We start from the raw sequence: 23,835 nt of genomic DNA on the forward strand, positions 1-23,835 counted from the left end.
AATAAAATATATTGAGGCTGATTCTGACTAAACTCGTATACAAAAACATAAACCTAATTAACATTTAATTTTGCGTGACGTAATAGTTTAACCACGTGTCCAGTTGCTTAGGTGGGAAAATCTTCATTCTTTCATATTCCTCTGCAAAAGAAAATCGCATGAATCTTTGCTCTGCACAAGTTAAGTCATAACGTATAGCATGCCACTACAGATAAATACTAGAGACTTTATCACTTTAATTACTTAATCATGTCATCAGAGTCATTTATAAATGACGCTCCCACGTTCATTCAGATGTACGATCTCTTAGGACTTTTATTTTGAAATCTGTTATGAAGCTTTGTCAGACATCGCTTTTCAAATTATATTTGTTCACTCTGCAGCAAAATGAATGATTTCAAGCGGTCATCGGACTGTCCTGATAAAGACAGGACTGAATAAGTTTGACGAGTCTATATATATACTTTACTAACTTCTTCTGAGCCACATTCGTTACTGTTTCGACTTTGATTTCTTTGGAAGCAGCTTCACACTTTATCTCAGGAAAGCAGCCACACATCTTAATTCTGTATCGTGACAAGTGGTAACGTTAACTTATCAAGGTAACGTTAGGACATCATTTCAACTTGACACAGCGCACCAAGACGGTCTAAACGGTAAAAACTAATAAAGAATAAAATGAGTAGAAGTTTTGTATTTAGATAACATTGTAAACTGTTTAGGTAGATTTAACTTTCATTAAAGGTTGGAAATAAATCGATGTCACATACTTCAATTTGCCAATACTGTACATATCAATACAGTAAAAACAGAATCCTAACCTGCTGTGCAAAACATAAAGTTTAAGACATTTGGTGGGATCATAATTTATGGCACGCGCACCACGTGTTTCCTTCATCTGGAACAGCGCGAGACTCCCATCATCTTGTTTGGATGCTGCTTGATCTTTAAAGTCCGTTCTTTTTGTAACGTTAGTTGCCTACATTTCTCTCAAAAGTCTTTGTTCAACTTTTCTTGAACACACTAATATCAGCTTTGTAACATCTGTGCACATGTACAGACATTGTAATATGTCAGTAACAGTTTATGTTTGAACTAAACATTGAGTGCAAAAAATGTCATATGTAATCTTAAGAAAAGTTTAAGTTTACATTCACGTTTGCATGTTTTTATTTACACTAGCCTTTATCCAAAGTGACTTATAAATGAGGAAACATTCAACATTTTGTCTTACTGTTAGTTTACTCAATTTAAATTTACAAGTTTACTAAATGGAGTTTATATTTCATTTATTTAATGCTTTCAAATGCAATATTTTGTTGTAAGCATATTTTTAAGTTTTAATATTTTTCAGTAGGAATACTGTTGAAACTATGAGAGGATAAACAACCTAGATGTTTTACATTGTACACTTTCCTTAGACTTTGTCACATGGCGGGGTTGTGGAGATCTTATCAGGCTATAATGACCAGACATCCATGGACGCTGCAGATTATAACTGCTGGTAAGAGCTAAATCTCATCTGATGACCTCACCTGTTTCCTTTTGCTATAACTGTCCTCCATCACTTTTCATAAGCATCCCCAATGATCGCTTGTTTTATTTGCCAAATGGCTGATGTTCCCATTTTCTCTAGGTCAACTCTATCTCACAGGTCTTTGAGTAAATGTTTACCTTTTCCTGCCAGCGGTATCACTTTTAAACAGCAGGATTGTTTGTGTGCTCCAATAATAGATCAGAAAAGCTCTTCTGGAGCAATCTGCTCAGTGTTTGCTTGAACTTTGTCACTGGAGGTTTAAGAGTGGAAAGATATTATTTTAGTGGTGTGGTATTAAATGTTAAATCAGCAATTCATAGTGAACCATGAGAATGCCAAGTTGCATTTATAAATTTATTTACATTATGTAGCCCAGGTAAAAAAAATCTAAATATTATTTTGGTGCAATTACAGGTTCTGCCAGTATATGGCAGCACAAGACAGCATATAAGCAGCTTGTCTTCATACAAATGAAAAAAGATTCAAGTCCAGGTGTTCCTCTAAAAAGCGTTTGCACAAATGATAAATTGTTTTTAAATTCGAGGTGCCATATCATGTCTTTTGAGATACATGACTTGTTTCTTTCCTAACTTCAGCATGAGCAATTTTGCAAGAAAACTTTGCGTTCTCAGCTAAAATGGCAAAACTTTGTAGAGTTGGACTTTTATTTCTATTTCATTTTTTATCCTTCTTAAACAAAAAAATTCACATCTTTTTTCAAAGACAGCTATATCATTTATTGCAGCTGACTTGTCCAAAAAGTGTCAATCAGTGGTGTACGATTAGGGCGGGGCTGTCTGTTTGACTGACCAATGGATGAGGGGGGTGTGTCTGCAAAATGTTTGTCATGGAAGTGGTTCGTAAATGACACGCTTCACCTTTAACCGATGCACTCACTCGACGTGATAAATAGGTTTATTTATACCGACCAACGATGTGAAGAGGAAGAGATTAATGAGTGAATGAATAAATAAATGAAAGGAGAAGATGAAGCCATTACATTTCCGCTTTTCAAGTCATTAGTGATGCATTAACCCCATAATCTGTGCTAAATGTAGAGCCTAAAAAAATCAATGTCATTCCGAGAGGGCAAATCTGAATGAATGGGGCTTGTACGTGTTTACTCAGGTAGGCCATGTCACACCGGTCTCATCATCTAAATGGCTTGCTGTAGCCTGCTGCCGGTCCCTGTGGAGAATTCGCAGGCTGCGGATAGATCCTTGCCAAATTGATCACAGATAATTTCACTAAACACAAGATGCGTCAATCAGGTCCGCTCATCCCCAGAGATAGTCCTTCAAGGACAGACGGTGGGAAGAGTTTTGCTGACATCGGCATATTTCTTAAGGAACATTGCTTGGGCTTACAAGATGCAGTTAGTATAGATGACATGGACACGAGGGCAGATTGCACCTGAACGTGTGGTAAATTGCGTTTTATTTGGTGCAACGAAATGACAATCAACCATGTTTATGGTTGGATAGAGTCAGTGTCGCCTAGCAGTTTTTTTATTGTATGTAGAAAACACTGTGACTTTTAAAAAAGCAGAATGTCTTGGTTTGGGGATCGGATATAAAAGCAACTGTTAATGGGGTCCGATCGAGACCAGATGTTCAAAACAAATCTTTTCAAAGTTTACTCTTCAGCTCATTAATGTCAAGTCAAAGGCGCTCCACTGCCTTCTTCTGGGTATTCTGATCACTAAGCAGGTGCTGTTTTGATAAGGCGACCCAGTAAAAGCATGGCAAAGGTTTCTGGCTCTTTTCAGTCTGCTATACTGGATTATTAGTCTTTTCTTGACATTTTGTGAAAAGGTTAGGTCACTTAAAAGGGGCTGCGTTGCATTGCCGTTGGAGCAGAGTGTTCTTTGTAAACCGTGATATTTGGCCAGATGCGACGAAGAAGCTGTCGTCCAAATTTAAAGGCAGTTGCATGTTTTTTTAAATGTGGCTCCATTTCTGGTGGTTCTGTATTCAGATGTAAGTTTTTTTATAGTTTATTCAGTGAAGAAGAATATGTGACTAGAAAAATTACCCCTATAATATCTGCTGTCAGGAGCAGCCCAAACACCAATACCGATAACATATTATTTTTTATGTCATGATTAAAGCGGTAGAAAATGGATGGATGGATGGATGGATTAATAACAGATGCGATGGCTTATTTTTGTTGATGTTATTGTTTGTGTTAATTTTGCCAGTTCTTTTTATTTATTTAATATTTCATTTTCATTAATTTTTTTATATAGAATTATTATCTATGTTTTTATTACCTTATAATGAGCTATTTCTTTCTACATGCACATAGAATTCGTCATGTTGTTTCTACAGTAGCCCTAAACAACAAACAGAGCATTCTTCGTAAATCCGTTATCTCCTTCGGCAAAGAAGCAAAAACTAGACAACATCTTAGTTCTGTGTCAGCCGCTATAGTGCTTCGAAAGGGAGGGGTGGAGTGAGCCATTGGTTGCATTTTGCAGCCTCACCGCTAGATGCCGCTAAATTTCTTACACTGGACATTTAATTTTTATTGTCATAATTTCTTCAATTATAACTTTCTTTACAAACCTTAATGCCTAAACTTCTTTCCTCCTAAGTGGCCTTGTTTGGAGAGCCAGGGCTCTCTGTGACCTCAATGGTAATTATTAAGAAACAAATAATCTATAAGCAGTGTTAGTCTCACAAACCCACTGCTGGTGCAGTCAGTCCTGTGACTGCGTCCTCTTAGTCATATCACACTGAGTCACCATTAACAGTGTTTGCCATAGAGCACGCTCGTAAGGCGTAGTTTGTCAAATACGATCAGAGAGTCCTGCGGCGCATTGCACCATCAGATCAGAAACTCCTTTTCCTGCTGCGTTTGTGTGGGGTTGACTGAAGGTGTGACATAGATTAGGGTTTGCCCTGCCATGCCTGGTTACAACCTGCTGGAGAGAGACCAGAGTTCCCAGCATCCTCCTCTCTCGGGGACATCGTCCCCTCTTGCTGTGCATGATATAAGCTTTTCTTTCCAGTTTGCCAACTGGAAACTGGGTTGCATTGCATCAGAATAGTAGAAGATATTGAGATGTCATCTATCTATTGAGCATTGTGTGGTGTGTTGCTTTTCTGCCTGTGGCTGAGGTCACTTTGAGGTTACAGAAGTTACATATGACCTTTATTAGATGTAAGTTCATATGAAGTTCTGTCATAATTTCTTGACGTCAATGCCATTCCGCACAAGTATATCTTCATCGTTTCCATTAACTTCAAAAGGAGATATTTCGCAGTACGTGCTCATTTTTATATAATGAAAGGGAATGGGGACTAGGTGCCATCCAGCTCAAAAATAGATTTTTTTTATATTTCATACAATTACAAAGAATTTAGCCAAATGAATATATTACAAGTCTCCAATAATATTACTTTATTAAATAACGAAATTAAAGTCTTTTCTCGAAGAAAGTCTAGTTTGACAGCTGGGGTCACCATTCACTGCCATTATATGAAAAGCAGCATTCTACATTTTCCTACAATTATGCATTTGGCAGATGTTTTTATCCAAAGTGATTTACAATTCACATTTTTCTCCCCATTTCGGTTCCTTGTTTATATTCTCCGGCACATGTTGAAAGAATTGTTATTTTGTTAATTATGTCATAATTTACTCACCCTCTAGACCTGTATAAATCTGTTGGGTTACTGACATTCTTTCAAATATCTTCCTATGTGTTCAGCAGAACAACAAAATCCTTATATGTCTGGAACGATCTAAGGGTGAGTAAGTGATGACAGAATTTTCATTTTTGGGTTAACTATCCCTTAAGACAATCTTTTTAATCAGGCTATTTTGTTCGATTGCGAGGGCAATAAAGTTCAAATCTGCCTCTCAACATTCCCTGACACTATCCTATAATTTACAGAACAAACAGTCTTTGTGGTGGATTTGTTTTGTTTTTGTCATTGGAGTTTGTATTCATTTTGGGTTTCCGATACGTGTCAATATCCAGTGAGCTCTTTGTTTACGTCCGCATGCATAATGCATGACTCTGCCCCTGCGTTTTGACTCCAGACGATCGAAGCGTGTGTGGAGAGAATGGAGACCTGTGACATTTCCAACAGTTGGGAGGAAGCAGCTCCGTCAATGTGATTGGCACACTTTGTGTGTGTGTGTGAGACAAAGTGATGGGGTAAAGTCTATTTGGAGGTCTCCATCACTCATATCCAACAGCCTCTGTTCATTCACTTCAATGCTGAATGAACAAAGACACACAGACACACACACTTTTAAACTTCGGGGTGGTCTCATGATTCAATTGCTCAAACAGTATGGTCTGAAACAACAGAAAAGATAAACCTCAAAAACAAAAGTTACAACAAAATTAAAGCTGCTTGCAGAAATTATTGGCCCTCGCATCTTGGAACACATTAGGGAGGCTAGTGTGCATCTGAGCATCTCTAGTTATTCCTATTTCATGGCATGATTGATGTTGCACCATAACTTATCAGGCCTTTAGACTGACCAAATACGTTGGTCTGATTAAAAGATTTTTGAAGCAGAATTACATGCATCTACAGTACATTAAACGTAGCATTATGACTGTTCTGTTGATGGTGCTGTCGAGCCATTTGCCCTTAATAAACTTTAAACTTTCTGGTTGGTACTTGTGCATCCTTTACATTTTCAGCAGAGTTTTTAGTTCATTTAAATCTTCATTTAAGTTTTTTAAATTGATTTAAGTTGTATATTTTATACTTTTGCATAGTTTTAAATTTAAATTAATTTAACATGTATTGTTTTGTTTGCACGGTCTATCGAGTTTACCAGATTAACATTTACAGGTTGTATATGGATAAAGGTTGTATAGGTATACAGGTTGTGTATGTGACGAAAACAAATCTGGAGTTGTTTTTGGGCTGTGGTGGTACATAATATGTTGCAAAACACTGCCTTAAAGTTGAACTTTCCTTTGTACTTTTGAATGATGTTAAATAACTTGTCTTGCTAATCGTGTTTTACAGGATAACAGCTGTCCCTTCTGTTTGGAAAGAGACCCCTGTGGTGTTCATGAGGGGTTTCTGCAATGTGCAATGTAAAATTTACAATGTGACATTTAAAGGTCATTTTAGGGAAACTGAATGGCTATGAATTCTTCACATCTTGCTTTAACTATCATAATCATATCAGCAGCCGTTATATTTTTAGGTCTTTGCCACTAGTTTTATTTGGATGCATTTTAATTGCACTTAATTAAATATCACTGCTTTAGTTGGATGCATTTTTATTGCACTTTATTAAATATCACTGCTTTATTTGGATGCATTTTTATTGCACTTTATTAAATAACACTTCTGTCCTTCTGAATTCTTGTACCTCCATTTTACATGATTATTATTTATCACCTTTATGGTTGTCACTGGGTTTTGCAAATATCTACCCCATACAATTATTTAGTTGCTTGTCAACTTTGACAACACAGTATGTAATCATTTACAAAGTACAATTTTTATTATTTTTTTATTTCCTGTAAAACAGCGAATTTGAAAATAAAAGGTTTCGGAAGGACTGCAACCACATGCAACAGAGTGAATGAGGCGGGAGGAATTAAAATAATTCTTTCCAATCAGGTCGTCTTGGCATGGTGACCTGAAGGTGGGCCCTCACACTGAGCAGTGGGGGCGAGCAGATGCCCGACTGGCACCCTCTCTCACCCTCATCTTTACTCCCTCTCTGCCAGGTTCTCTGGTGGGAGTGGGCGATGTAATTTCCCAGCAGCTGATTGAACGGCGTGGACTGGCCAATCACAGCATGAAACGTACCGCCAAGATGATGAGCATTGGCTTCTTCTTCGTCGTAAGTCTCATGTGCTCCGTTTTCATTAGCACATTTGTGCCTGTGAAGGTGGTCCAGCATGGTTATAATAGATTGGTTTAATTAGAATTCGGAGCCAAAGGAATCTTATAAAAGTTTATTTTAAGTCATATACTACACCAACAAAAAACTTTTCAGTTGTAAAGAAAAAGTTTTTAAAGATAAAGGTTAAGGTAATAATAAATAGATATCTTGAAGTTATAATAAATAGCATTAAGAAAAATAATTAAATACTGCTTTTTTATGAATATTTACATAATAATGAATTGCATTTTATACAGAATTATGAAAACAATGTGAAAATTTGACGAAAGAATTAAAAAAAATGAAAGAGAAGAATCCTTAAAATACTTGTCATTGCAGATTTCACTTCCAGTAAGGATTAGATCTTTTTTTAGTTCTTACACATTTTGTTGTTATTAATATATTAATATCAATATTAATATTAAATGGCTTCACAACATGAATGACATAGACGCAATCAATATATGTCCTGTTCTCTTTTTTTTTTCTCTCTCGCTCTTTCAATTTCAATTTGAGTGTGCTTTATTGGTTTGACAAAATGTACATTCGTATTACCAAAGCATTTGTAGCTGTGCTGCGTACAAATAGTGCAAGTATGTATACAAACAAAAGAAAGGTAATAATAGTAAACATAGGTGAAAGCAACGAAACTGTGCCAAGTCCCCGTAATGTCCAGCAAACAGCAGAAATCGAACGTATGTAAAAAAAGGACAGTTTGAGAATGAAACATAGCCTTTACATATAAATGATTCTTGTGGGATTCGAACTCACAACTTTGACATCTTAAAGTATGAGGTTTAACAAGCTGCACCACGCAGCTGCACAATTAAACACTGTTTGGAGCGATAGTAGCACATAACCAGAGCAGCACAGAGCAACAAGAGCAAAAACCATCAGATATAGAACGTACATGAGAAATAAACAGGTTCGGAAGAGAAAGGTGAGAGTGAAATCAAATTAAAGACTTCACATATAAACATTACATGTGCTACACACAGGGTTCAAACCCCCCAACCTTAAAGTCTCAAGGCGTGGGTTTAACAAGTTGCACCACTGAGCCGCACACTAAAGTGCTGCCTCGAGTTACAGCAGCACAGAGCCACACATGTGCTTCTGTCATGAACCTTAAACGCAATTCATCCCACAAGTTGCTTCATACAGAATCCGCTAAAGAAACGCTATGACAGCGTACATCACCATTGCGGGGCCATTTTCCATTGTATTTCTAAATTCATCATGGCGCCGAATAACCATAAAATGCGTCCACATAACGGTGTTCTGCATTTGACGTGAATATATTAAAACGATAGCCGGTAACACACATATCTGAGATCATCGTTTGTGCTTTGACGTTTTAGAGCAAAGAGGTGTTCTCAGGTCATGTAAACATGTTACTGCAATTAAGTCCTTACTCTGATTATTGGAAATAATTGCATATTTGATGCGCATGTAAACGTAGTCATTGTGGGTATAGCAGCGTTTTTTGGTTGACTTTCATTTTGGAAGTATTGTTGTGGTTGAGAGCATCAGTAGATGTTAGGAGTAGGACTGAAACATCAGGACCGAAGCTCTGGGCCAGCTGACAGAGAGGATTCATTTCCTTGCTCTTCTCATTGGTCACTGTGTTTTTCTATCTTTATGATCATTGGATTTCGCCTAATTCTGCACAGTTATTCATTATTTGTTGTGAGCCAACTGTAGCCTGTGCACTTGTAAGATATTTTTGCAGAGTTCTGTATTCAGACTCTGAATAAGTTTTTTTCCTCATTTAGTAAAATCTTGATTTGGATTTGTCCGTGAACCCCACACTTCACTGCCATAGAAGGCAAACGGTTCAATTACTGATTCTAATGTTTTCAGCCAAATTCTAATAGGGATTTCTATGGGACATTGACGTTTGATGGCATAGAAGGCCCTGCGTGCTTTATCTCAGTTCATTCATTTCAGGATTACAGTTACCTGGGGATGTTTAGACCCAGGTAATTGTAGTTTGACGTAATGGGGTTAGTGCCTAATGTAAATGTGTGTTGTGCATCATTTATGAAAGGTGATCATTTTAGTTTTATTGAGGTTAACTGTCAGGGCCCAGGTCTGACAGTATGGTTCTAGTAGGTCCAAGTTCTGTTCTAAGCCGTGTTGAATGGGAGACAACAGAACCATAGAGAAGACATTTGATTTGTGAGTCTTGTAGAGTAAGAACGGGGGCTACAGATCGCTCTAGGTATCTCTCTCTCTCTCTCTCTCTCTCTCTCTCAAACCACTAATGCACCAGTTCGGTCCACATGACTTGAGGTCTAATCTGCAAATGGCTAATATGAATCAAAGCTTTCACAGGTCTGAGCACACTTTTTTTATTCTTTTAAAGATCGGGTAACACACAGTTTCTGCCAATCTCATATTTATCTTGAGTACCTATACAGTAGTATTGCATACGTCATATCTTCGAAGAGTATTTAGTTTGTTCAAATTTATAAAAGAGAGTTACAGTTGTACGATTTTCCAGAAAAAGACGAGCTGCTGGAGGCAGGCCGGAGGACGGAACTACAGCACGAGCACACTATACATTATCGCATTAATCCCTTCATGTTTGTTTACATTATGCTCGTACAATGTAAAAAAAAAAAGATTTAGTTTGACTTCTTGTCAGGGATCTTTTATTACTGGGACCACATTATCTATCAGTTTCAAAGGATCTCCAAATCCATTCTTCCAAATATCTTTCACTACGTTCATCAGAACAAAGAAATTTGGAATAACTTGAGGGTTTTGGGGGAACTGTCCCTTGATGATCGAGGTACAATTCTCATCAAATAATTATTGCAACGGTTATTGCAAACTCAACAATGGAGTGATTAAAAGCAAAGTACAACAAATAATAGATTTGAGACCGCAATTAAAACAAAATTTAGTTTTCAAGTTTGAAGATTTAAAAAATGTAAAACAAAGATATGCCATGTGCTCGAATGAATTCATAAGATTTAAGTGTGATTTGAGGTCCCTGATTTATCCAAATTCAGGCCTTTCTCAAGAGAGCAATATACTGTATAGTGGAACACAATTGTAACGCAGCTTCACAAAAAAAACAGATCGTCTTTGTGAGCTCTTTGATCTCAGATGAGTGTCAACTGTTTATTAGTACTAGTTGAAGACCTAAGACTAATACCGTGTGGCCTAAAAGAATTACCATTTACAGCTGAACCAAAAATGGTAATTAATGTTAAAATAGAGATTTACTGAGGGCTTCACTTGTCATTGTTGACAAACCCCCAGACGGCAGCGTTTGACAGAATTATTGATCATTTTACTAATCATGCTCAGATTGAAACCACACTGGGAAACAAAAGCAAATCTCATTAATTCAGAGGATCAGAGATCATGACAGCCTGTTGTTTTCATAACCCTGTCATAAATTAATGTATCCACAAGTTTTTGTTCTGCTCTTTGCACAAGTGGTTTAATGGTATTGTCCTGTTGTGTGTGTTTTTTGCAGGGTCCGGTTGTGGGTGGCTGGTATAAAGTGCTGGATAAACTTGTCACAGGTGGCACTAAAAGTGCAGCAATGAAGAAAATGCTCCTTGACCAGGTGAGGCATACAGACTCATTAACATTTATTCATTTAGCAAATGCTTTTATCCAAAATGAAATGAGGGCGCATTTAACGTCACTTAACAATACGCATAAGAGCCAAAAATAAAACACACACCCATGTTAGAACTCAACATTCAGTTCATTGCAGTTCAAAATGTCTTTCCTCTCTTTAATGAATAGACTCATAAAGAAAGTTGTCCTTAAAGCTCATTGTTTGTCGGGAGTATGCAGATACATGTATAAGGCTTACGAGCTGCTATTTTTTCCCGTTGCGACGCGCTTCATCCCTTCTGGGGATCCCGTCATGCGTGTCAAGTAATCCATCCCCTGATAGACATTCAAACAAATGAGCGTTTGCATAATTCATTGTTTACACGATTGTTGGGATGAATGTACAGGATGAGAGCTCTCTCCCCATCACCGGATTACACCCAAACAACAGCACTTACAATGACAGACCACATCCATTCACCAAAAAGAGATTCAAGGGCTATTTTTAGAGACCCACTTTCTAAATTCCTCACGCAGATCAAACAATCACGGAGAAAGTGTGCGTGCTGCTGCTTTCATCCGTGGATGTTAAATGTTTTGTTATGGTGAGGCTCAAGTTCACAAAAAAGATCTTTAGATGTTATTGAGCATGTGCAGCTAAAGAGATGAAACATAATAATATCTAAAACATGTCAATTTGGCTGGAATGTAATGTCAATTAAGAATCAAGTAGGATGTAAAAAATAAGAATGATTGAAAAGGTCCATCATAACATAACTAAAATAAATCAATCAACAAAATTGAAGCTAAATAATCACAATGTCACAAATATGATTTTTAATAACAAAACTTGTATTGGTTTTAATAAATAAGTTGGATCATATTTTTGTGTATTCGTTTTTCTACAGTAATTTTTTTTTAGAATTGATGCAAGCGACAGAAAACTGGTCACATGCACGTCTGTTATAGATTGAGATAATACTTTGAAATTGCAGACGTGTTTGTGTGCTTGTAAACAAAAACATTTCCAAAATGAGCCGACAGATTGCATTCTTCCTATTTTAGGTTGACACATTTTCAATGATGATTCTTCGATAAACCTACCTGGGTTTATAAAAACACTGGGGCATTCCTGTGGAGTAGTGTGCTCATGAGAAATGCATGAATGAATCTCTTTGTCGCTCTGTGATATCTTTCAACATGTGCCAGGTATATTTTATCAGATGTGAAAATGTGAACCGTAAGTCTCTAAATTAACTGGATTAGATTTGTCTCTAGATTTAAGTCTCTATACAGAAAGTGTTCTGATCCTCTGTATCTCCACAGGTGGGCTTTGCTCCATGTTTTTTGGGGGCTTTCCTGGGAATTTCTGGAGCTCTCAGTGGATTAACTTTGGAGGAGAATGTAGGCAAGCTCAAGAGGGTCAGTTTAACATGCATTATAAACACAATTAAAGGTCCAGTGTGTCATTTGTTGGAGGATCTAATGACAGAAAAGCATTATAATATAAATAACTATGTCTTCAGAGGTGTGTAAAGACCTTACATAATGAAGTGTTATGTTTTTATTATCTTGGAATACACTATTTACATCTACACACTGCAGGTCCCTTTACATGCGAGCCGCCATGCTGTTTCTACAGTATGCAATATGAGCATAACATTTAAGTATTAGACATGTAAAATTGCAAAAATTAAAGTGTTGGAACAAAAGATGCATTCGATCTGCTCACCCAGACCTGCCTGAAAAGCCTTGTGTAACCACACCCCCTATGATTTGACTAAGACCGCCCAAATGTATACTCGAGTAAGGTGGGCGTACCTGTCAGTACAATTGCGTTGGAGCCTGATGTTGTAAATATGGTAAGAAGCGTTACCTATACGACCCCTTTATTATATTTACAAGTTATATAAACCACATGACAAAATGTCAAATAAGTTGAAAAAATTATGAAAAAATGTAAAACAATGTATTGTAAAAAATGACTAATAAATTCAAGTTCAAGTTGTAGTTAAACACTTAAGGCATAAAACAATGTTTTGCAGTGTACATCATTGGAATTAAATCATTTTTTCCATTGACAACCACTCAAAAGCAGCATTCTGACTAAATCAATGCATCACAAATATTATAATAGATATAACCACCAACTGTTGTGAGGACTTGAAGCATGAAATGGATTTTATGGATATTTAGGTTTCTTCCTCCCTCCAGCATGTGTTGATGTCTCAGCCCAGGACAGGTGTCTGTTGTTTAGCAGTATTATGTAGTCCTTATTGAATAGTCACATGAATGTCATTGGCTGAAAATGTTTTTGGTAATACGAGCAAAATTGAGACGCTGCGTCCAAAATCGCATACTGTGACAGTACGTACCGAAAATTGAATAAGTACCTGCTTATCCACTGTTAAAACAGTACTTTCTAAACAACGATATTCATAAACTGTTCCTGTATGCAGATGATGTTCTAGTATATGTGTCAGATACATTAAATTCAGTCCCAGTATTAATGGAGGAAATTAAACGAAATGGATTTATCGGTAGACAAAATAAACATGAGTACAACGGAAGCCCTCTCTTTAAACTCTCATATCTCCTCTCACATCAAATCATCTTTTCCCTTTAGGTGGCAAAAAGAAGGTATAAAATATTGAGTAACAACAATCCCCTCAAATCTAGATAAGTTATAGGACAATATATGGCGGCGATACAGACGTTTAAACCTCTGGAATCTAAGGGTCCATAAAACATCTCAACATTGAGAAAATCACCTTTAAAGAGGCGCCGTGGCAGGCCATCCACTCACAAAAATAAAGTTTTTGATATATTTAGGGTAGGAAATTTACAAAATATCTTCATGGAACATGATCTTTACTTAATATCCTAATGATTTATGGCATGAAAGAAAAATCTATTATTTTGACCCATACAATGTATTTTTTGCTTTTACTTTTACTTAAGACTGGTTTTGTGATCCAGGGTCACATATATGCTGTTGTCAGCCATTCCTTTCTCTGAGGAAAAGAGACACAATTAAGGGAGATGGGCAGAGACTTCTCTTTCAGCATGGAGAGACGTCAAGCCGACTTCTGGTATCCCAGCCGAGGGTTCTGCCCTGACGGACATTTCATACTTAAAGAAATGCCCCTACAGCTAGATGCTGGCTTTCAGACGTGGAGATTGTAAAATTTCCAGTATGTCCACCAATTGTTTGTGGATAGTACAATGAAAACCTTTGAATGGCTGGTCTTGGAGTTTAGACTGCCAAGAAATGATTTTTACCGATATCTCCAAATCAACACCCATATACAAAATAAATCTTACATCAGTTATCACCAGTGGAGCAATACTCAGCTAAATAGGTCAAGAAGTAAACCAGTATCCACTTTATACCGAGTGCTCTGTGACATGAAAAAAGAACACCGTGTAAACAAAACACAAATAGAAAGAAGAGTGTAATGAGGAGATAAATGAGGAGACTTTGAATTCTGAGGTTTCGGACCTACTACTTATGACTCAGTCTTAATATTGCCTATTATATAGTAGTCAAGTAGGCGATTTCGGACGAAGGGAGAAATTCTGCGTCAGCCGGTCAACTGCCATAAAGATTAACAGGAGAAGCCGATTCAAGCTTTCTCCAGGTGTAGTCAGATTGTTTGGTTGTTAATATATGGATTTAATTTAAATCAGTGTTTGAAAGCAGATGGTAGCTGTTTTGATTCATCCATATTAAAGTTTTAGCTTACAAAATCTAAAAAGTTTGCTGAATTTTTTTTTAAAGCTTAAGGTACAGGGTAAAACCAGCATTTTAGATGAGATGAGATTTGGAGCCAATTTACAGATAATATAAATTATATACTTAAAGGAGCCAGTCTTTTGCTGTTTTAGAGGCTATGATAATGTTTTTTGGGTGTTTAACAGTGGATGTTCATGTTTCTAATTAAAAAAAACGCTTTATATATTGTTCACCGCTATCCCTCTTCTCACAAAACGACTGGATTTCTTCCAGTCTATATAAAGGGGCTCCTTCCGAAACGCTCTGATTGGAATAGCTGTCCAGGTCTGTTGTGATTGGTTCCCCGGCTAGAGTGTAAGAAGATGTCCCACCCATACCATATCAGCAAGCTTCCGCTTCTCAGGCTCTTGTGATTGGTCGGTCCCCCGCTCAGTACACGTGTATTCATAAACTTTGGCTTTAAGCAAAAAACAGTAACAATTGTGTTAACTTCACTTCCTCATAAATGACACCATACCGAATTGCGTCAGACCGGTTATATTAATTTACACTAATAACAGATTAGATTTGCCTTTTTATATTGGACCTGAGTTGGATAATAAAACAAGCAGATTGACCAGGAGACATTTGCAAACAGGACTTCAAAGGACGTTTCATAGAAGTGTTTTAGAGGTACGCTATGCGGACACACAAACACACACACACACACACACAATATCAGTGGATTGCACAGAACAGCTTTCACAGCCGATGTTTAAGTCATGGAAGCTGTTATTTGACTGTTGGTTATCTGAGAATGTGTGTAGCTGAATTCATATTACCAGCTGTAGGACTGTGAAGAAAGTTAAAGTATTTTAGTGCGTAGCTCATTTAAATGTTTACAATCAATAATACCCAAAAACTACACCAGCGGCTCTTCCTTTTCTCTAAGGAAGGCCTCACCCATTTTATTTGCGTAGGTTATTAAAAGGACTCAGAATAGTGACATAATGTACCCGGGAGAGGGCTGTAGACCGATTCCAACCGTTCTCTGTAGTCCTTGAAAAGCGAATGCTGTTATATATCTCGCTTGACACTGAACATTGAACTTTATCATTTTGCAGATATTGTTTATGCTCTAATAATAACATAACACACTAACTAAAGGTTGAAAAATGTGATTGCGGGGAATGTGGCCTTTACATTTCAGGTGATTGATTGTTAAACTTTTAAATCCCATAATTTCCCCCACTGTTGATGTGCATCTATTTAAACCCCATCGGTGGTCCTGAAGATCCCCTCTCACCATCTCTTTGTCCTGACCCTTATTGGCAGTGTATAATTGAGGGTTTTCCACTGATGGGAAGATGGAGGGACAGACAGGTTGGACCAGCGAAGAGTGACTCATGGGCTTGTAGGAACAGCGGTTGGCGCAGCGTTGCTCTTCGAGTGAGGCCCATCAATTACTTATGTAGGGAAGGTGGCCGAGTTAAAATGAGACTGAAAGGTCAGTCAACTAAATGTCAGAAAAGACAGAAAGCTAATGATAAATGCGCTCATTAGCCCAAGCAACCTGTGCCAAAGAAATGCGAGGTGAAAACCAATCACTAAAAACAACATTGGTGTAGCTTAGATAGTTAGATGGTTACTTAGTACTCTGCAGCTAGGACAATAATGAATATTAATTCAACATTCATTTGTCAAATTTTGACATAACTTTTGGCCACTACTGTAGTGTAAAGTTTGGCTGATATTGAACTTAAGTATAAGAATTGACAGTAACATTGCAAACAGGTGAAGACCACATTAATGCAAAACAGTTTCTCTTGTCTGTTGTTTGGGAAGTCAGTTTAAATCTCTACTCCCCATTGACTCTCCAAATTCAAGAGTCATTGAGTGTAAGTCTGGAGAGTTGGCCTGGTGCTGATATTAGATTGAAAGGTTAAGCGCATATTAACACGTGGAAAAACACTAGATTAACTCATCCGCTCATTGTCGTTCTCAACAGCGCTGCCTCATGCCACGCCATGTAAATCTGGTGACCATATCAAGAATCCTCCAGGAATTGATAATCTAGATCTCTGGTTTGATTGTTGACAGTCCCTTGCGCCTTGTAGGCAATTTCCAAGGCGGTTAGGATTTGGTGGTCTTTGATGTCGCTCACTTCAAAGATGAGAAGATATTCTGCCATATTTGTGTCCCTGTTGTGTTTCTGCGTCTTTGTGCATTGAAAACGCTCCAAAAATGTCTCTGGGGCTGAAATCCTGTGACGTCAAACTCAGGGGTAACAATATAGTGACGTCTCAGCCTTGCCGTGGGCTCACCCCAGGTGGCCGATGCCTTGTTCAGTCTTAATTAGAAACTGTTAAAACAAAAAGCACAAACAAAGAGTACAAGTTTCTAATATAACCTTTTTTACACACTCGGTCTCACTAAAATGACCTTTCAAAAGATGGCACTAGCAGAAGAAAGGGGCCTGGTGGTCCAGATGATGTGATTTTTATAAGGCAAAAGGGAGAGGGGGTGAGTTTTTTTTCCTCCATGCTTTTAGGTAAATCATATTTTTTTTCTTTTCTCGACAGGACTATACGGATGCCTTGATCTCCAATTACTTTGTAAGTGCTGGTGCATTTGACACTATATTGTATGTTTTTCTAATCTGTACAAACTGTAATGTTCCATTTAATGCAACGTCTTGTTTTCTCCAGCTTTGGCCACCGGTGCAGATGGCCAATTTTTATTTCGTCCCTCTTCACCACAGGTAAAGCTCTAATTTCTCAGACATTTCTAGCCTAAAATGTCAAGTGGTGATTATGAGTCCATTCCAGTGGGCCACAAATCCAACAAGACTGGGAGATTTAAGACGTCACTGGGAAATGTACAGACCATGAGAAGCAAAACACCATTAAACAAGAGACAGAAAAGCAAAGGGTGCCAAGAAACTTTTGCGATAGTTTTAATTAGGCATATGGAATTTTGGAAAACAATTGTTTATTACTTTGATGTTACTGTTTCTTGGCGATTGAATTGGCACGCTGGGATCATCTCATGTTAACAAGTTTATTATTTATCTATCATCTGTGTTTTATGATGCATGTCAGGGCTATTAAGATTTCTCACATTTGCGTTAATCTCCAGTATTATTAATATGGTTAATCTGATATGTTTAATGTTTTTCTTTTGCAGGTTGGCTGTTGTTCAGATTGTGGCTGTCGTCTGGAATTCTTACCTCTCCTGGAAAGCCAATAAAATGTAGAGATTAACTACCTCCTACCTCACACATGGGAACATACCGCTTTGTTGTAGTTTTTTTCCGCATCGAATACATGTAGTTGCGTGTTTGGTTTACAGATATGAATTGTAGTCACAAACGTCCAATTTGTCTCCAAAATGTAAGACTTGTAAACAGTTAATATACATTCTTCATATAAAGATTCCATTATTACAATTTATTTATAATAATGTGTCGGTAAATTTTTACTTACAGTATGGTTTATCGTTTGTCTGCTATCTACTTGACAAGTTTTTGCTCTTGGATGAAATGAGCATCAGGTCTGTTTTGTTTTACGATGAGACGTACTATGGGGCATTTTATAGATGTGTTAATAGAGTTTTGTGCATTTATCAGTTGGTTTTTGCCTTATACACTGATACATCTTATAAGATAATACAACACTTTGTATAAAAATTACTTTTATAATTTCCAAAACTCTACCGTTCACATACGATAAAGTAATCTGAAATAAATATTTTTTAATGTAAGTTATTTTAATAATTTTGTGAACCTATTAACATTCATCTGTTCTAATGTATAGACTATTGCAATAATGTTGATATGATAGTCTATATACTACTTAAAATTACATTAGTTCATTTTTATACTTAAAATTTGGCCTACGTTTATGTAGCACTATGATCCACCACTAGGCCCTTTTCTCTGCTTCCCTTGCCAATAGGATGTAGGGCGGCTGTTCCTCAGCTTGACTGCAATTCACAGCTTCAAACTGCAAACCAGCTTTGGAGTGTACAAAGCTGTCAATGGATAACCGCAGTGAATTTGCTGTCCGTCCAGCAGATGCCATTAAAGGGATAGTTCACCCAGAAATAAACATTCTTTCGTCATTTATTCACCTTCATGTCTTTCCAAACCTGTATGACTTTCTTCTGCAGAACACAAAAGAAGATATTTATGAGAATGTTTGTAACCAAACAGCATTCACCCCGATTGACATCCATTGAATGGACCCAAAACCACCAGACATTTCTGTCACCGTTGTTTGTGTTCCACTGGAGAAAAGTGGTATACAGGTTTTGTATGACACGAGGCTGAATAAATGGACATCATTTCCCTTTTTGGGTGAACTATGCTTTTAATAAGAGCTCTGCAAGCATCACATTACCCCTTAGCAGCATAAAGTTCATCAAGAAGGTAAAAGTAAAGATTTAAAAATGTCTAAAGACATATATAATATATCTATGTACAGTTAAAGCTTTATCACCCCACGTGATTATTAGTCAGAAACACTCAACCATGACTAAACCGCTACATCTGGCTATTTTTCTCTTCACACCCATAACATGATATTTGTTCCTCACAATGCATTCTTATTCACAGTATTGTAGTCACTTACACATGTTCATACAATAGCTTATAAATAAATGTAAGTGTTGTCATTACTGACCTGTTGAACGTCAATGGCTGAAATGGGCCGGTCAAACAAACTATTACAACTGGTGCTCATTTGTACAGCCTGTACTGTAAAGTACAGGACACAATATAGAAAATGTATATTTGACATAATAGAAAACAACATGTCATATTATGTCCTTGTTGCAAATCGAAGTGCAGGAAATATAAAATAAAAGTCTTTGAATAAAAGTGTAAGCTATTATAAAGTGAAGTCTAATATCTTATTATAAGAGAACTATCTGTGTTTATAAAGCAAGTGTTACTAAATTGATTTACTTCACTGCCCAATACAGATAAACACAATACAGAAAGAAATCATCTTTGATATTATAGTATGGCTGAACCAATTTGGTTTGGCTGCGTCTTAAAGAATGATCAGCACCTTGGACAGGTCTCGTGTCCCCGTCGCGAGCTTCCGCTCTCCTCCTGAACGCAAATGCCAAGCCATGCAGAAGTCTATCACGACAAGCAGCTCTTCAGCTCTCTCCGCTATAGGTGCATGTCAAAAAATAAGGTTTACACCATCAACTCTACCGTTCACGCGCTCTTGTCAACTTCGGAGGAAATGTGTGTAACGTTATGAAGTCGTAGATATCAAGATTATGTGAAAACTTTGTAGAGATGAGAAATGTCTACCAGCACCGTCTCACCTTGGATTAGCTCGTTTTTTCACTCTTTCATTTGAGAATCGCCTCATTTACAAGCAGTTTATGCACCTCCACTGACGTCAATGGAGCTATCTTGGATGTATAAAACCATTGAGCAAGAGGCGCTCCACTCCATCTGTCTGCAAAGACTCTTCATTAACAAGTACTGGTGAAGCAACAGAAGACGATCGAGTAAGTTAACTTACTTTACATCACTTGCTTTCAACTTTTTGACGGATCTTATGAGAATTGCTGGTCTTGATTTGAGTATAACAGGTTTTATTTGTGTTGATTTCGTTCATTTATTTAAATGTTACATTGTTCTCAAATTCGTTTGATTACATCTACACTGCGGATTACCTTTAAGAGAATTCACCCTGGTTTTATAGATAAACTGTAGCGACCATCTTGTCATAGCCTATTGATTTCTAATTGTATTGTTGGTTTTTCCACAAATATTATGGTTTTGAGTCCATGGTCAATTTGTGTTTACGATAGTTTTACTGTGCCATAGTTAAACTATGGTTAGTAAAACCATGTTTAAATGTCCTAAGGGTATGACGTGGATTTTTGTTTGTTTTTATTCATGTATTGAATATCAATCTGTCGAAAGATTACTATCAAATAACCCAGTGATGAGGTTTGTGTTGTGTTTTATTTTTTGTTATTGTGTCTAGATTCAAACTTTTTTCTGCTTTCGTCCCTGTTGCGCTTCTTACTGTTTTTTGTATTTTAAATATTTAATAATACTTTACTTTATTATTTTATTATTATTATTTTAACTTTATCTTACAATTACTTGCTCATAAAATAATAGACTATATTATAAATACATTATATTCATAAATATTTTAGATATTATGTGTTACTGTACATTCAATTGAAATGATTTTCAATAAAAAAATGGCTCTCACAATTTAGTACTGTATGACCAGCATGGTTTCATAAAAAAATTTAACATCAGCATAACCTTTCTGTTTCATAAGGCTTAGATTATAAAAAGTAAAAAAAGGGTTCTAAGAAACTTCATTCTTCTTTAGAAATCTTTCTTTTTAAGAGTGTTATAAAAACTTTTTTTTTATTTGACACATGCTGTTACAGTAATAAACTTGGCTGTGTTTCAGGAACCGCACGGGTGTGTCCAGTATGAAGCCTGTCCCTCTGGTCCTGCTCATCTCTTCAGTCTTACTGAGCACTCACATCCCGCTGAGCATCTGTCGACCCCGCGAGCTCAGCATCCTTGACGGACGCGGGTACAGCGACAACCGGCTAGACGAGGTGCTCTTAAACAGGCCTGGAGACAACGCCATGTCCTACCTCCTGGGTAACAAAATCCTCCAGTACTTGCAAAGAAACATCGAAGAGCAGAAACCGGCTCTGTTGCACTTTCCGCACTTTCCCACGGCGAGGGTGCGCGCACCGGACGAGGACAACAGCTTGGAGGAGCTCGTCGAGATTAACAAGAGGAACGACGACCCTCCGATCTCGATTGATCTCACCTTCCACCTGCTCAGAAACATGATCGAGATGGCACGGATCGAAAACCAAAGAGAACAGGCGGGACTGAACCGCAAATATCTAGATGAGGTCGGGAAGTAGTTGATGGTTTCAAACTGCGAGTACAGAACAAGCTCAATGCACTCTCTCTGATTCCCAATGTTTGCTTTGTTTTTGAAACTATCACTAAAGCATTTGACATTCTCTGCTGGCAGGTAAAATCTAAAAACGCTCTTTAAAATGAAGGTTGGTCAATGGTTCTTTGCAGAGAACCATTTCTTTTTTTATATCAAGAATGGGGTTTCTGAGTTATGGTTTTGATAGAGATTGTTAAATGTTATTTACAGATCAGGGGTCTGGGTTCTTCGGCACCCGAATATAGATCATTTTATGAAGACATAGAGAAAGTTTATGCATTGAAGTTCCTAAAAGGTTCTTTGTAGTAGAAAATGTTTGTACGGACCACAAAACGATAAGAAAGAAATGGGTCTTTTAAGAACCTCTTTGGGGAACTAATATGGTTCTTCTATGGCATCACTGTCAAGAACCTTGTTCCGGCACCTTTAGTTTGAAGAGTGTGGCAAAAGAGTGAATGCTTCTGTCTGCACCATCTCTGGGCCATTTCAGAACAAAGAACCATATGCAAGACCCATGACAGTGGACTTCTCAACACTGTCCTTAACAAAAATAACCTGTCGGGGTTTAAACTGTATGTTACCAAGTGTCACAAACAATTCAGTCTACAATTGTGATGTTCAAGCACCCTTTTAATGTTTACCGATCTTTACCACTCAGCACTATAAATGCCATTTTTTGTGGTTTTATGAAAGAAACAGTCTGATCATTACTACTTAACCATAACAAATCCTATTATTGCTCATTGGTATTCTCCTTATACAGTAGGGTTTGCATTTATATTGCTGACTGTACTCTTGTAAATCTTATTCCAAGCAGGGAAAAGCATGCCCTGAAGTTTTTCAGATGCCCTCTCGCTATTTGCCAACGGGTACTATGGAATGTTCCCATGACATAATTTGGTAACAATGCCAGCATTTATCTTGCCATGACCTTACCAGATGTATAAAGCAAGTTGCTCATTGTGTATTAAGTACAAACGTATGGTGGAAACGATGATCTGCAGCACTTCAACCAAGAGGCTTGCCCACATTTCGTGACAGTAATGTTGGACAATATTCCAAAGTGCTTGAGATATATTGTACATTGTATATTGCTTATCATGATGTAAATGACATATTATATTGCACCTAAATGCATAAACATGACTTTGTATTTTGAACATGAATCTGCAGAAATAAATGAGACTATATGCCTTTTACAAGTAACTGCAAACATTTGTAGTCATTTATCACCGATTTAAAGTGCAAAACACTATATACTGTATGACAAAAGTGATACAAAAAACTGTGTCAAAAGATGAAAACAGGTCAGCAGGTTAAATATCATTGTTTTGTTCTTCTAAAATTTCTGATTTTGAACTAGATTGACAACGCTGGAGTTTTAACTAAAGAAAAATACAGAGCTCGATTAAAATTACATTTTCAAAAAATTATTCGGTAACACTTTCCTTGAAGCATATATGTACAGTATAATGCATTACAAAAGTAGTTTTAAAGCATTGTAATGGACCTTTAAATGCATTGTAATGTCTTATAAATAATTGTTATTACGGTTAACATAATACTTAGCAATTCGTTACACTACAAATTTGAATTGGTTATAATTCTTTACAACTACACATAATGCATTACAACACACATTAAGAAGAATTATAATGCATTTTACCCTTTAAAAACTCTTTATACGTACATGCTTCAAGGAAACTGTTACCGATCATTTTTCAAGTTGTTTATTTGAAAGTCTAAGTATCTCTAATAATCATTCAATACCTAAAAATGCCCTGACTGAACAGTCACATTTGTTCGATGCAAAAACATAAAAATCTTGACTTTTAATACACCTAAAAATCTATATAGACACTCAATTTTAAATTCAATGTAGACAAAGAACATCAGTTTCTCTTAATTCATCAATTGAACTATGCTTATACTGAGGAGCAAAAAAGATGCTTGTGTTATGTTGAAAACCTTCCCATCCTCTTCTTTAATTTTTTTTTATTTAAGTCTTCTATAATCTTCTATAATCACAAGCATTGTTTCTATTTTTAGAAGAAATGGGGCACGTGGGAGAGCACAGTGTGTGCCATTGCATTGGCATGAATCTTCTTCGACATCAACCCTCACTGTTTTGAGAATCTGTCATTGTGCAGTTGTGCACC

At 36.9% G+C, this 23,835-nt stretch overlaps 2 protein-coding genes across 3 annotated transcripts; both read left to right on the forward strand.

The window, feature by feature from the left end:
- The first annotated feature begins 348 nt into the window (after nucleotides 1-348).
- Nucleotides 349-18,155, forward strand: mpv17 (mitochondrial inner membrane protein MPV17). 2 transcript variants are annotated; one of them, XM_056763648.1, is made up of 8 exons: nucleotides 349-656; nucleotides 1,422-1,504; nucleotides 7,254-7,369; nucleotides 10,902-10,994; nucleotides 12,317-12,412; nucleotides 17,288-17,320; nucleotides 17,414-17,466; nucleotides 17,892-18,155. In XM_056763648.1, the coding sequence occupies exons 2-8, from the start codon at nucleotides 1,432-1,434 to the stop codon at nucleotides 17,959-17,961; spliced, it is 534 nt and encodes a 177-aa protein (XP_056619626.1). In that variant the 5' UTR covers nucleotides 349-656; nucleotides 1,422-1,431; the 3' UTR covers nucleotides 17,962-18,155. The 2 variants fall into 2 exon arrangements, with proteins under 2 accessions (XP_056619626.1, XP_056619627.1); XM_056763649.1 differs by having other exon boundaries at nucleotides 349-602.
- A 1,839-nt stretch (nucleotides 18,156-19,994) lies between these two features.
- On the forward strand, nucleotides 19,995-22,835 carry uts1 (urotensin 1). The gene is made up of 2 exons (XM_056764821.1): nucleotides 19,995-20,234; nucleotides 21,167-22,835. Exon 2 carries the CDS (start codon nucleotides 21,189-21,191, stop codon nucleotides 21,639-21,641), a length of 453 nt encoding a protein of 150 aa, XP_056620799.1. The 5' UTR covers nucleotides 19,995-20,234; nucleotides 21,167-21,188; the 3' UTR covers nucleotides 21,642-22,835.
- Nucleotides 22,836-23,835: the final 1,000 nt, after the last annotated feature.

The sequence above is a fragment of the Triplophysa dalaica genome, chromosome 13 (genome assembly GCF_015846415.1).
Source record: "Triplophysa dalaica isolate WHDGS20190420 chromosome 13, ASM1584641v1, whole genome shotgun sequence".
In the NCBI taxonomy this organism is placed as follows: domain Eukaryota; kingdom Metazoa; phylum Chordata; class Actinopteri; order Cypriniformes; family Nemacheilidae; genus Triplophysa; species Triplophysa dalaica.

What these genes read in the sequence shown, in the direction of transcription:
- uts1 (XM_056764821.1), top strand. Translation starts at nt 21,189, where the DNA reads ATGAAGCCTGTCCCTCTGGTCCTGCTCATCTCTTCAGTCTTACTGAGC.
- mpv17 (XM_056763648.1), top strand. Translation starts at nt 1,432, where the DNA reads ATGGCGGGGTTGTGGAGATCTTATCAGGCTATAATGACCAGACATCCA. An exon ending in AGAAAATGCTCCTTGACCAG is followed by an intron (nt 10,995 to 12,316) that starts GTGAGGCATACA and finishes GTATCTCCACAG; the next exon opens with GTGGGCTTTGCTCCATGTTT. An exon ending in ATGTAGGCAAGCTCAAGAGG is followed by an intron (nt 12,413 to 17,287) that starts GTCAGTTTAACA and finishes TTTTCTCGACAG; the next exon opens with GACTATACGGATGCCTTGAT.